This window comes from Oryctolagus cuniculus, chromosome 3 (assembly GCF_051225735.1).
Source record: "Oryctolagus cuniculus isolate XC-2025 breed Fujian yellow rabbit chromosome 3, ASM5122573v1, whole genome shotgun sequence".
NCBI classification, from domain to species: domain Eukaryota; kingdom Metazoa; phylum Chordata; class Mammalia; order Lagomorpha; family Leporidae; genus Oryctolagus; species Oryctolagus cuniculus.
The window spans coordinates 121,065,925-121,080,050 of record NC_142869.1 but is presented as its reverse complement, the minus strand read 5'-3'; the positions used below and the strand labels follow the sequence as shown (position 1 = coordinate 121,080,050).

General features: G+C 48.0%; 1 protein-coding gene across 6 annotated transcripts in view; it reads right to left on the bottom strand.

Moving 5' to 3' along the window:
* Positions 1–8,192: 8,192 nt before the first annotated feature.
* The window catches only part of AMMECR1L (AMMECR1 like), a 23,942-nt gene continuing 18,008 nt past the window's right edge, over positions 8,193–14,126 (bottom strand). For 4 of the 6 annotated variants that reach the window (XR_016230868.1, XM_002712235.6, XM_008258445.5 and 1 more), the window contains 2 exons: positions 13,324–13,420; positions 8,193–11,672 (listed from right to left, as the gene is read on the bottom strand). Coding sequence is in view for 3 of the 6 variants with exons in the window: in XM_002712235.6 (XP_002712281.1) it covers positions 11,561–11,672; positions 13,324–13,420 (209 nt within the window). In the remaining 3 variants the exon portion in view is untranslated. Of the gene's footprint in view, positions 11,673–13,323; positions 13,421–13,569; positions 13,709–14,126 lie in introns of those variants that run through there. The other 2 variants (XR_011387332.2, XR_016230869.1) reach the window with 2 other exon arrangements.

Sequence of the window (14,126 nt, the reverse complement as noted above, 5' to 3'; positions counted from 1 at the left end):
ACCGGAAGCGGAAGCGCCGAGCCGCGAGCCGCTAGCCTGGCCACGATGGGGCGGGACCCGGGGCGGGGCTAGGAGATGGGGCGGGGCGGGGCGGGGCCCCGGAAGAAGCGGCCCTGGCTCTGCTTTGGTTTTCCGCGGGGTTACTGGGTCTTTCTGGACCGAGAAAAGGTGGAATGCGCTGGCACGCTAAGGGACTACTCATGCAGGGACTGGCGGGTCATGGAAAGCTGGGCAGATGACCCCGAAAGCCTACGGTAGGATTTCTTCCAATGATGTTAGCAGTCAAACATTTGACTGCCTTGCAGTGAATTATCTACTCTTTTTGAGAGTGTGGACAGTGATGTCCAGAGGCCTTTAACCCACCTATGGGGACATTAGGATGGTTCCTGGAAAATTATGCCAATGAGAGACCATGCTTTTGTGGGCTTTTTTTTTTTTTTTTTTTTTTTTTTTTTTTTTTTTGACAGGCAGAGTGGACAGTGAGAGAGAGAGAGAGAAAGGTCTTCCTTCCGTTGGTTCACCCCATTTATGGCCGCTACGGCTGGAGTTGATCCGAAGCCAGGAGCCAGGTGCCAGCAGAGAGCTGGGCAGAGAGGGGCAGCCGGGACAGAATCCGGTGCCCTGACCGGGACTAGAACCCGGGGTGCCGGCGCTGCAAGGCGGAGGATTAGCCTAGTGAGCCGCGGCGCCGGCCCGTTTTGTGTTTTATGAATTTATTTTATCTGGCCCCCCGGGTTCTCCTCTTCCAGGCCAGCCCTCTGCTGTGGCCAGGGAGTGCAGTGGAGGATGGCCCAAGTGCTTGGGCCCTGCACCCGCATGGCAGACCAGGAGAGGCACCTGGCTCCTGGCTTCGGATCAGCGCGATGCGCTGGCCATAGCACGCCGGCCGTGGCGGCCATTGGAGGGTGAACCAACGGTAAAAAGGAAGAACTTTCTCTCTGTCTCTCTCACTCTCACTGTCCACTCTGCCTGTCAAAAAAAAAAAAAAAAAAAAAGAAGAATTTATTTTATCTAGTTATGGTATCTTTATTATGAATTCATTTTTTTTTTAAGATTTATTTGAGGGGCCGTTGCTGTGGTGTAGCGGGTAGGGCCGCCGCCTGTTTGAGTCTCAGCCGATCTACTTCCAATCCAGCTCTCTGCTATGGCCTGGGAAAGAAGTAGAAGATGGCCCAAGTCTCTCTCTGCCTCTCCTTCTCTCTGTGTGTAACTCTGTTTCTCTCTGTATTACTTTAAAAAAAATTATTTATTCAAAAGGCAGAGATACAGAGAGAGAGAGCTCATCCATCCACTGGATCACTCCCCAGATGGCCACAACAGCTGGAGCTGCACCAATCTGAAGCCAGGAGCTTCTTCCGGGTCTCCCCCGTGGGTGCAGGGGCCCAGGGACTTGGGCCATCTTCCACTGCTTTCCCAGGCATATTAGCAGGAAGCTGGATCTGAAGTGGAGCAGCCAGAACCCGAATTGACACCCATATGGGATGCCAGCACTGTAGGCAGAAGCTTAACCTTCCACACCACACTCAGCTGGCCCAATTGTGCCGTTTTCAAGCCCAGATCGAATGAAAGATTGTACAATAAAGGAAGTAATCCTAGAGTACCAATTAGTTCCTTAGTGAAAGTACTTAGGTAGTCATAATGTAAACCCAGATGATTTAACAAAAAGGCAAATTGAAATATTACTGGATAAGGATATGCATTCCTTTGCTTTACAAATATAGTAACAATTACAGTCCCATCAGCCTTTCCAGAGCACCTAGTGCTTTTAGTGTGCTGGCCCAAAAACTAGCTGGGTACCCGACACTTGGTGTCCTCTGCACATGTGCGCTCACACACACACAGCAAGAGAGAAGCCAACAGGTAAAGAGAGAAGGAAGAATAACTAAGAAGGCATCCAGTCAGTGTGTCACAGGTTGTTTCGTACTCAGCATTTTCATTCAGGAAGTCCTTGTAAATACTCACGTGCAAGATGGGACAGGCATAGATTTGTTCCTGCAAAGGACTTCCCCAGAGTGGTTGCTGCAGGATGTGTGCCATGGGTGGATGTAAACAAGACCACTGCTGGTCGAGTTAGGTGGGAGGAACTGCACCAAAGCTGCCCCTGAGGAGTCAGACGGGAAGAAAGCATCAGATACAGAGGGGGGTTACCATGAAAGCTAGGGAAAGGTCTTCCATGTGCCGGCTCACTTCCCAAATGGCTACAGTGGCCAGGGTTGGACTGGGCCAGCCAGGAGCCTGGAACTCCATCTAGGTCTCCCTCATGGGTGACAGGGGCCCAGGCACTTGGGCCATCTTCTATCGCCTTCCTGGTTGCATTAGCAGGGAGCTGAATCGGACGGAGCAGCCAGGACTCTAACTGGTAATCATACCGGCTGCTGGCATCACAGGACATGGCTTAACCATGTGCCATGTGGCACAGTGGGTTAAAAACCACTGTGCCACAGTGTCAGCCCCAGGATTACTGTTGTTGAAAGGTAAATGCCTATTTCACCATCCTTATTTGTCTTTTTCAGTATATCATGCTTAGGAAATGAAGGAAAATAATTATACAGACCCGATACAATCATGAAGCAGGGTCTCCTGTATTCTTCACTAATATCGCTGTACTATTTTTTTCAATCAAAAGAAGAATTTCAACCTTTTATAACTTTTTAGAGTGCTCAAAGAACTCCTGGTGCATGAACCACTCATGTTTTGTACTTGACACTAAAATTGATATGCTTTCCAGTCCTCCCAATGCTCAAGTTTAACACAGACTCTCTCAAGTTCAAGTGTTCTCCCAGAAACTCACAAACTTTGGCACCTATCGGTAGAAATCTGCTGATAAATGCTATAAAAGAGAGACCAGCACTGTGGTATAGCAGATAAAGCCGCCGCCTGCAGTGTCAGCATCCCATATGGGCGCTGGTTTGAGTCTCAGCTGCTCTGCTTCTGATCCAACTCTGCCATGGCCTGGGAAGTTAGGGTTAGGGTTAGGGTTGGGGTTAGAGTTAGGGTTGGGGTTAAGGTTAAGGTTGGGGTTAGGGAGGAAGATGGTCCAAGTGCTTGGGCCCCTGCACCCACAGGGGAGACCTGGAGGAAGCTCCTGGCTCCTGGCTTCAGATCAGCACAGCACCGACCATTGTGGCCATTTGAGGAATGAACCAGTGGATGGAAGACCTCTCTCTCTCTCTCTCTCTCTCTGCCTGCCTCTGCCCCTCTGTAACTCTGCCTTTCAAAAAATAAATAAATCCTGGAAGTCATGCCCTGCTTACTTCACACTGACCTCCTTAAGGAAGTCTGGGCCTCATCGCTTTCACATGCCCAGAGCAGCTTATGGTTCTGGAAGGTTCCACACTTGCCATGTTATGGCCAGCTGCACCCAACCAACCCTGGATGATGGTCCAGATAGCCACAGGCCACAGCCTTCCTACCAACCTGCTGTTTGTGTGTGTGCGTGTGTGGGAGGGTGCTGGGCAAAGCATTGCCAGCAGATGACTGTGGGCTTTCATGGCCCCTGTCCAAGAGCAGGAAATTAAGCTCAGTATAGTCATACTTGTCTATCTCCTAAGTGGCAGGTCCGAGATTTGAAGCCTACTGCACTGCCAGCCTGGGAAGATTCCAGTCGTCAGTGCCCTGGGTTATTTGGCTCAAAGCCATCATGGGATCAAATAATGACCACACTGGAAATGGAGGTGGTAGTGGTGGTGGGGTGTGTGTGTGGGTTGGGGGGGAGTTGTTTGATTGTCAGCAGGGACTTAAAGGACTGCCAGGGTGAGCCCAAGACCCTTTCTCACTCCATTTCCCTAACGGTTCTGAAATTGGAGGGACCCTTTATTTTTGTTGTCGTTGTTGTTTTAATTTGCTATGGCATACAGAGCAAGTAAGCAGCAGGAAGAGAACCTAGATTCTACATCTGAGCCTCATCTCACAATGAGGAACACTGAGAAGGGATAGGATGTGCTTTAGTCCTTAAGATGCTATGATTCCTTGTACAGCACCAGTTCCACCAGCCCACTGAATAGCAGTATTTTTTTTAAAGATTTATTTGAAAAGAGTTACACAGAGAGAAGGAGAGGCACAGAGAGAGAGAGAGAGAGAGAGAGAGAGAGAGAGAGAGAGAGGTCTTCCATCCACTGGTTCACTCCCCAGTTGGCCACAATGGCTGGAGCTGTGCCAATCTGAAGCCAGGAGCCAGGAGCTTCCTCCAGGTCTCCCACATAGCTACAGGGGCCCAAGGACCTGGGCCATCCTCCACTGCTTTCCCAGGCCATAGCAGAGAGCTGGATTGGAAGTGGAGCAGCGAGGACTTGAGCCGGCGCCCAAATGGGATGCTGGCAATGCAGGCAGCGGCTTTACCCGCTATGTCACAGCGCTGGCCCCAATAGTAATATTTTTAAAAAGATTTATTTAGTTACTTGAAAGGCAGTTAGAAGAAGAGAGAGAGAGGTCTCCCGTTTGCTGGTTCATTCCTCAAGTGGCAGCAACAGCTGGAGCTGAGCTGAGCTGAAGACAGGAGCCAGGAGCCTTTTCTGGGTCTCCCACATGGGTGCTGGGGGCCCAAGCACTTGGGCCATCTTCCATTGCCTTCCCAGTCAGATTAGCAGGGAGCTGGATCAAAAGCGAAGTAGCCGATACTCAAACCGGTGCCCATATAGGATGCTGGCCGGCACACGGCTTTATTCACTATACCACAGTGCCAGCCGCCTGAATAGTAGTATTTCAAAGTCAGATAGTCAAGCCAAGGGCACGGGCCTTCGATTGATATGGAAGCAGCTTGAGAGAACCTCCCTACTCCACTCAGGCTAGAATTACCACCACTGACTTTTTTTTTTTAATAGATCTATTTTATTTATTTGAAAGACAGAGTTACAGAGAGAGGTAGAGACAGAGAGGTCTTCTATCCAATGGTTCACTCCCCAGATGGCTGCAACGGCTAGAGCTGCACCAATCTGAAGCCAGGAGCCAGGAGCTTTTTCCAGGTCTCCCACGTGGGTGAGGGGCCCAGGGACTTAGTCCATCTTCTACTGCTATCCCAGGCCATAACAGAGAGCTGGATGGGAAGAGCAGCAGCCAGGACTAGAACCAGCGCCCATATGGGATGCCGGCGCTTCAGGCCAGGGCTTTTTTTTTTTTTTTTTTTTTTTTTTTTTTGACAGGCAGAGTGGACAGTGAGAGAGAGAGACAGAGAGAAAGGTCTTCCTTTGCCGTTGGTTCACCCTCCAATGCAGGCCAGGGCTTTAACCTGCTGCATCACAGGGCAGCCTCACCGCTGACTTCTGAGCAGATAGTTTCACATTCGAAAGACAACAGGGATGGTTACAATGTCAAAAATAACAAGAAATCCTATCAGTTCATTAAACATTTCAAATACAATTGTAAAAATTTCTTTTCATCTTATTTGAAAAGCAGAGACAGAGATGTGCTGCCCATTGGTTCACTCCCCAAATACCCACATCAGCCAGGACTCAGTGAGGCTTCAGAAGCCAGAAACTCCATCTGGGTCTCCCATGTGGGTGGCAGGGACCCGAGCATCTGAGCCATCAGCTGAGCCTCCAGGACGTGCACCAGCAGGAAATTGCATTGGAAGCAGAACAGCTGGGACTCAAACCAGGCACTTTAATATGGGATGCCGTTATCCCAAGCAGCGACTTAAGCTACCAAACCACATGCCCACTCCCCAATTCACTTAACTTTTTTTTTTAATTATTTTTTTTGGAAGAGTTACACAGACAAGAGAGGTAGAGAGACAGAGAGAAGGGAAGAGAGAGAGGAGAGAGAGACAGAGAGGTCTTTCATCTGCTGGTTCACTTCTCAATTGGCTGCAACGGCCAGAGCGGCATCAATACAAAGCCAGGAGTCAGGCGTTTCGTCCATGTCTCCCTCACTGGTGCAGGGGCCCAAGGACTTGGGCCATCTTCTACTGCTTTTCCAGGCCAGAGCAGAGAGCTGGATTGGAAGTGGAGCAGCTGAGACTTGAACCAGTGCCCAGATGGGATACTGGCATTGCAGATGGCAGCTTTACCCGCTACACCACAGCGTTGGGCCTGATTCACTTCTATGTTTTATAGAATATCCTTTAAATATTTGGAGCGAACTTTCTTTTTGTAGAAAATTCATGGGGTGCTTTTTACGGCTGGACTTTCATAAGGCTGATAGAATACCAGGTCCATGGCCCATGGCCCCTTCCAGAAAGAGTGTAGAACTGCAATTAACTGAGTAGCATCTCACCAGCTGCACATCAGGGATGCTTATTTATCCATGGCCTGTTAGTACAATGAAGACAGGATTGGCTCCCTTTGCCCTGTTCTTTGAGGAGCAGGCTGAGGTGAAGAGGGAGCATGCTAGGTAGTTCCTGAGACATCTGAGGAAACGTGAGGGCAAAATCTGCCTTCTGGTTAAGAGGCCTGATATAGATAACTGGGGAACCGGCACGCAAGCCTTCATGTCTGCTCTGCACATGGAGAACGTACAAAGCAAGATCTTGCAAGACCTACAGACTTCAGCTTCCAAGACTGGTGAAAATGATCTTTCACTCTGTGGGAGAGTTCCTGGAAAAACAGAAAATGAACATAGATTATCTGGAATACCACCTTGCCTTTCTGGAGAAATTAGAAGCCTGCTGAGGCATCAGCTCAGTGTAGTGGGTCCTAAGCCGTGATAGCTTCCACTTGCCCGAAGACGGCTTTCTTTCCAGTCCTCATTGTTGTGAGTGCAAATACATCTGCTTTGTATTAAAAAAAAAAAAAAAAAAAAAAAGAAAGAAAATGTATACACAGAGAATGATTTTTAAATGTTGTCTAACAAATTGAAAATAATTTTCCCCCCACACTGCACTGGTCATTCTTTTCTAAATGATGGAAACTAGATTTGAAACTGTCTCGGGGCCACCGTTGTGCTGTAATGGGTTAAGCCGCTGCCTGTAACATAGGCATCCTTTTTGAAAATTTTTTATATTTTAATTTTTTTAAAGATTTATTTAAGAGAGAGAAGAGTCTTCCATCCGTTGAATCACTCCCCAATTGGCCACAACGGCCAGAGCTGCACCAATCTGAAGCCAGCAGCCAGCAGCCAGCAGCCAGCAGCCAGGAGCCAGGAGCTTCTTCTGGGTCTCCCATGTGGGTGCAGGGGCCCAAGGACTTAGGCCATCTTCTCCTGCTTTCCCAGGCCATAGCAGAGAGCTGGAGTGGAAGTGGAGCAGCTGGGTCTCGAACTGGCACCCGTATGGGATGCCAGCACTGCAAGCAGTGGCTTTACCCACTATGCCACAGCGCCCCCCCCCCCCTTAAGATTTTATTTATTTCAAAGGCAGAGTTACAGAGGCAGAGAGAGGTCTTCCTTTTGCTGTTTCACTCTCAAGGTGGTTGCAATGGCTGGAGCTGCACCAGTCGGAAGCCAGGAGCCAGGAGCAGCTGGGACTCAAACTGGCGCCCACATGGGATGCTGGCACTGCAGCATCCCATGCACATAACCTTTCTGGGTCATCCAGAAATAATAAGCTTTCCAGGCTACCCTTGACCTCACTAGCCTGCCCCCCAGTCTTTGCTTGAGTTAATCACCATCACCAAAAGATACCACAAGAGGAGGGGGTTGGTGTTTCCGCTCCAGAGATTTGAGTTTGGGCAAGGTCAAGTTTCATTTGAAAACCCAATGAAAAACCTTTCTGCAAAACCCCAAACTTTAAAGGGTCCATGAATGACAGCTCAACCAATTTGGCTCTAAAACCAGTGGTGGGGCCAGTGCTGTGCTGTAGGCTAAGCCTCCATCCTATACAGGTGCTAGTTTGAGTCCCAGCTGCTCCTCTTCCCATCCAACTCTCTGCTTATGACCTGGGAAATCAGTGGAAGATGGCCCAAGTGCTTGGGCCCCTGCACCCACACGGGAGACCTGGAAGAAGCTCCTGGCTTAGTTTCAGCCCAGCTCTGGTCGATGTAGCAATTTGGGGAGTGAACCTTTCTGCCTGTCTCTCCCTCTTCCTGTCTGTAACTACTTGTCAAATAACAACTTAAAAAACCAACTGCCCTTCCCTCTGTACACACAACACACATACACACACAGAGAAAAGTCCACAAGTGCTGATCATGGGGATTGACAAGAACTACACAAAACATGTAGGCTGAATGAATACTATGTGAGGCTGCCTTAAACAAATATCAAGGTTTCCTATAACTCAAAGTCACATGGCTACAAAGAAACAGGCAGGACAAATAATGTTTACCCATTATGATTTATTCTCTACAATACTTCGTTAAAGAGTTCAATGATTTGCACTCAGAAGTTAAATAGCCAAGAGGCAACCAAGTGTAATACAAAGAATTGGTCTGAAGTCTTTGCACTGAAGGCCAGTCTCTTGCTTCAGGGAAGTAAGAAAACAAACAACAAAAAGAACACATAGCTCCCTAGGCTCCAGAAGTCTCGATAGAAAATAACACCAACACTTAGTGAAGTTGTAGATGTTAACACATCATGGAAAACAGATCTTGTGCAAAGTACTGAAATTAACACCCAGGACTTCTTCTGTATAGATGATTTTTATTATAAACAACAAAATATATGTAATGTCTCAACTATGAACCTTCCACGTGGAAAGGGTCTCTAACATGAGTTGTTTTAATATTATGAAGCGAAAAAGTTTTAAGAACCGCACAGTGGAAACAATCCAACACCGACAAACTCTAGGGATCAAAGACATTCTCTTGTAGTTAATGTAAAACAAGGACAATTCATAATTACAGGGAGAGAATGTCCTAGCTGTGGGTATGATGAGACGAGCCAACTTTCCAGACCAAAAGGCACTCACAGCTAGGGGTGAGACCGACTCCAAAGCAAGCCAGCAGAGGTGTGCCGGCTCCTCGACAACAGTGGTTACCTACTGTTTGGCCTGAGCAGCCCAGGGATGAAGGAAAACACTCAGCAGGAAACACTTTGTTCTCCCTAACCCTGCCACCCTCATCGCTGCTTTGGTCACGTGTGTGGCAGGCAGTTCAGTCCCAGTTAGGAGCTGTCACTTTCCTATGCAAAGCTGCCACATGGGTGATCCAGACGTGGTCTTTTCCTGAGAGCCATCTGCCACACGTTCTCGTGAGATGAGCATGACCGTGCACTTCCAGACTGCTTCCTGACTGGGCCCTGTTCAGGGAGGACCCTGACCGTACCCGTTCCTCACGGGGCCAGATAGTTTGGCTGGGCCACCTCCTGAGTGCCTTGCCGAGGCAGGAGGCCTTCCAGTGTTTCCACTGCTGGACTTGTGTGGGAGCATGAGGGAATGTGCAGGGAGTAAGGCTTCTTCACGCCAAAGCCACTGAGCCCACTGCAGTGTGGTGCTGGGCTTCACCAGCCCGATTCTTGTGCACTGATTTTTTTTCCCCATTTCTTGGGTTTTAAAATTTTCTGTTCATTTTCTTAAATGGCAAGGTATCCTACCCTACCCTTAATAAAATTAAAAAAAAATATTATACACTGGGAAAGACAAAATAGGGCAACAATTCTACAAGAAAAGAGGCTTGAGGAGCATGGCACTGTAAATGCTTGCATGACCAGTCTCACTGAGCGTGCTCAGGGGGGGAAGTTTAGCACCATTTTTTTTGCTTTTTTTAATCTTTAGAAATTAAACACAACTTTTAACACAGAACGCTTGAACAGTAATGAGTGTAGCCCTATGTATCAATACTGTTGTACAAATTGGAGGTGGGTGGCTTGGTCCAGAGCTGACCACCCTGACATCAACCATGGCACCTAAGAGTAACTGTTGTCACATCTGTTCATAACAAGACATTTGTTCTCAGCAGCAGGAAATCAGGAAATGACCCCTTCACCTTCGTTTACAGTGCAAGGGAAATGTGGCAGGCTGCGGGAGCCCAGCACAGCAATGGCCTGGGCACCCTCATGTCACCCACATTCCAGGGCCTCAAGCGGACCTCTCCACCCTCACCCACTGCTTCCCAGGAAGCCAGCAGCAACACCTAGGACAGCACACGCGTCCTTCCTCAGACTGTGCCTTGCTCGCTCCCCCAGTCCTGGTAGAAGAAAATGCAAAAGATCTCTCAACTTGAATTCATCTGCCCATTTCAGAAAGCCACACTGTTGCCACATAAACTTCACAAAATAAATTAAATCATAACTTGTGCTCACTGGGTTGACACCCAACCTACTCTAAGAGTTCTCTAAGCATGGTGCTGAAAACTAGTGTGTCACCATTCTTAGGATCCTTTATTCCAACTGGCCACCTGTTCCTGTGATCATCACATTAGCAGTGCCTCTGTGCCAGTATTTTCCAAGCATTGCCCAAGGTCCCTAGTTCTATGAACTCTGCCACCAGTGAGTGAAGTGTAGGTAAAAGGGAGGAGAAACTTGCTGACAGCTATTTGGAAATCAGCAACAATGAGAAAGGGAAACATGTCACAGGAAGTTTGAATGACCCAGAGTGAAATGAGCTATCTGGAAATCTGCCCTGGTGGGGTAAAGATCCCCAGCACGTCAGGCCAGACAGATTCACCTTCAACTACACGGCTCTGTTCTGAAGCCCCGTCAAGGACAAGATCAACAGTCTTCCCACTTCTACAGGCAAACTGGAAGAGGAACTCCCCTGCTTCAAGGTCCCTCAGGATATATGTCTGAAAAGGAGACTGCCAATTCTCGCCTACAACAATGGGTCTTCCTAAACCCAACCCAGCCACTTATCTGCACATCTACGCTTTTGAGAACCCAGATCCAGCTATAGGCACTGCTACCAGTGAAGGAGTGAGGTAGCCGGGTGGTGAGGAAGAGGCCTCTCCTTTCACACCCGCACGCAGTGATGACACCAGGACCTCCTGTGGGCATCTCCGTTCCATTCCTCAGCAGGCTACACAACGCTCTGTTCAACACCGGGAGACTCAATGCAGGAAGAGTGCCAGAAAGTCCAACTGAGAGTGGGATGAGAATTAAAACCTTCACGGCTTATTAAGCAATGAGATCTGCAACGCCATCCAAAGGGCTTCCGATCTTCATGTGGGTCTCTGTCCAGGAGCCTCTGAGGACTCATGGTGCCCACGTTCAACCCTAACATGGCGTCCACTTATGAAGCATGGAGGTTGTGAACAACTCTTGGTACGCAATAAACTGGAAGTTTAAAAAAAGGAATTTAAAACAACCTAAAAATGTTTCTTGTTGGTCTCCGTTGCCCAGACTGCCAAGGGGAATACACCTACTTGATCTGGGGAGGCTGCAGGGGCGTGTGTGGGGTAAGCCTTCTTGGATCATCAACTCCAGCTTCCAGCACATGGCCAACACATGTGGCAAATCACAAGCCAAGGGTCTTCCGCACCCCCACAGTAATTCTCACTAGTCACGGAGGAGCCCCAATCCAACGGAACCCCATATTGAGGAAAGGCTGAGATAAGGCTTGGGCCCCTCAAGTTCTGTTTCATTCAGTGTAACCCCACCCCCTCTGTCAGCGGGAGGCAGACTTGGCAACGGAAGCTAGCATCATAAAATGGTGCAGTAATAGAAGTAACTGGACCAGGAAGAGGAGGCATCTGCTCCAATGATGTCATAGCCATTGGTGGCCACAGGGGGGTGGGACTGGTCATGCAGCCGTGTGTCAGGAGTAATGATTGTAGAGGGGCGGGGCATGAAGAGTGCCATTCTGGAAACAGTGCTGTCGAGACGCAATATACTCCGCATAACTGATTGTCACCTTCTCACTTCGGTACCTGTACAAGGCAAACAGGAAAGGGTATTATTAGGACCCAAACACTTCTTTTTGCAAAGTCACTCATTAGAGAAAACCAAAAGCTTATTCCACATTTGAAAGAATAAAATGGAAGACCAAGAGCAATCTTACTTACAGAAAATGAAAGACGGCACAAGAAAACAATGTTGTTATTACACATGAACAAGATGAAAAAGCACAATCACGATTCACCCTGAGAATGTGTTTCAGCACAGCCCACCTTCAACCTCTACATATGCTCATCATAAGCAGCCTGGAAGCAATCTGCTATTGGGGTCTGGATGAAGAATGTCAAGGTCAAATTAAATGGGTGGCAGATTGGAAGATGGCTGCACCAAAACCCAGTGTAAACTGTGTATCTACTTTCAGGTTAAAAGGAGATAAATTTGACAGAAATGCAACCTCAATTTGCAAAAGAGCAACAAACAAGTTATTATAACTAAAAGGGGCACAGATACCTAATTCTGGGTCAAATTCTGATGAAATCAGGTTAAAGGATCCTTGGGGCTATATAGGACAGGTCTCAATCCCCAGATGAATATGCCATATCACAGGGTCATCAGAACAGATTCCATAGCACTTTGGCTTTGCTCTGGAAAGAGCCATGAGTCAGGATGCGAAGCATGGGGTGTTACAAACCTATGGAGCCTACTACAGACCACAGGAGCTGGGTGTGACAATCCTTACCCAGAGCCATCTCTTTCCCACTGTAATCACTCCTCCACTGCAAGGTGATTATTCCTGAATTTTGACAGGGAAATGGCTGTTCAAATAAATTGTAATAATAATAATAATGATAATGCTTTGTATTTGAAGCATTTTTTGTTGCTGTTTTTAAAATTTTTGGAATCCAAAGCATTTCAAAAACACTGGGTTATCTTCCAAACAGATCTGTGAGGCTAGTATATGATAATTCAGCATTTTATAGAGGAGGGGCCCAACAGAAGCCTGCAGGAGCTAACCTGAGTTTCCAATTTTAATAGGGATGGGAAGAGAACTGACATCTACTGATCATCTACAATGTTGCCTGGCCCTGGGCTAGAGTCTCCACATCACCTTACCACATCCTAAACCAACCCTGAGGTATTATCATTCACATCTTACCGACAGCAAACAGGCCCAGGTCACACAGTGAGCAAGTGGTTGAGCTGGGATTCAGACCCCAAGTTCATGTGCCTTCTGTGATACTAGGCAGCCTCCCCATGAAGTACTGTCCACAAACAGGGGCGTTATTATTTTTGGTAGAAAGTATTTTCTCTCTCTCGCCTATAGCCCTTGCCACCTGACTGCACAGGTAGTCAGGGCATGTGCCTCAACTGACCCTGAACTTGTACACAGGGAGCCTTCTTTCCTAACTCCAGTCTTCCCCCTCAGCCTCTCAGAGAGGTCTGGCAAAGATACCCATGACCTGCTCAGCAGGCCTCACCCCTGCCCCAACTCTGCCACCAGACTGGCTGTGGACGCTGGTCCATCTGTCTTTGCTGCCCCTGCCTCCTCAGAGCTTAAGCCTCATCTGTACTTCTGTGCTATAGGACCATTAGCAGAGATATTTCCTTTCCTTTCCCTCCAGAATATTCTCCATCCAACCCCAGCTAAATTAAAATGGCAAAGACATCAAGGTAGCAACTTACCTGGTAAGTTTGATCGTTTTTCTGAATTCACTGGTGATGGGAGCCTTAAAGCCACCTTTCCTGAGCAAGGAGTCTATTGTCTGGATCTGATCCCAGTCTGAGAAGAGAAGCCACACTGAGGTCAGCACACAATCACATAAGAGTAGCACATGCTTTCATGTGGCCAGTGCAGGAAGAGGAATGGGATTCAAAAAGCAGCAGAGTCTGCTAGGGGCAGAGGAAGCCCTAGGCACTAACCCCACGTACCTGGAGCCCCATCTGCCTCACTGACAGTCCAGTGGAGACTCTGAGACATGAGGTGGCAGCCGGACACATGCCGTAATGGCTGTCCCCAGGCTCCCTGCTCCTGCATCCTTCCTGTCAGATGTTATCCCCGTATAATTCTCTAGGAACAAACATAGTCCCAACTTAGACTGGCCTGGTGATCTAATGCCGGTACCCAGGGCTGCTCTGTGGGAAGAGAGGAATTCAAATTTTGTAGCTCATATTCCTTTGTGTGGTTTTCCTTCAGTCTGGTAATTTCTAGGAGTCCTGTTTTCTATGACAGAGAACTGAGAGCAGGAAGGAAGCTTCTCCTTTAGGAAGGACAAGAGAGTTGTTTACACATATGAGAGGGAACTTGCCACAAAGTTGAACTAAAAGTTAATGCGCGTTTCCACAGTTTTTGAAGCAGTCCCTTTCTGGCTGTGTTGTTCTTACCCGTAATTTTAACAGTGTAAAACCAAACGTATCAAACAAACAAAAACCCAAGTTACTGTACTAGATACAGAAATTTTTCATTTTTCCAACCAATTTTAAATGGC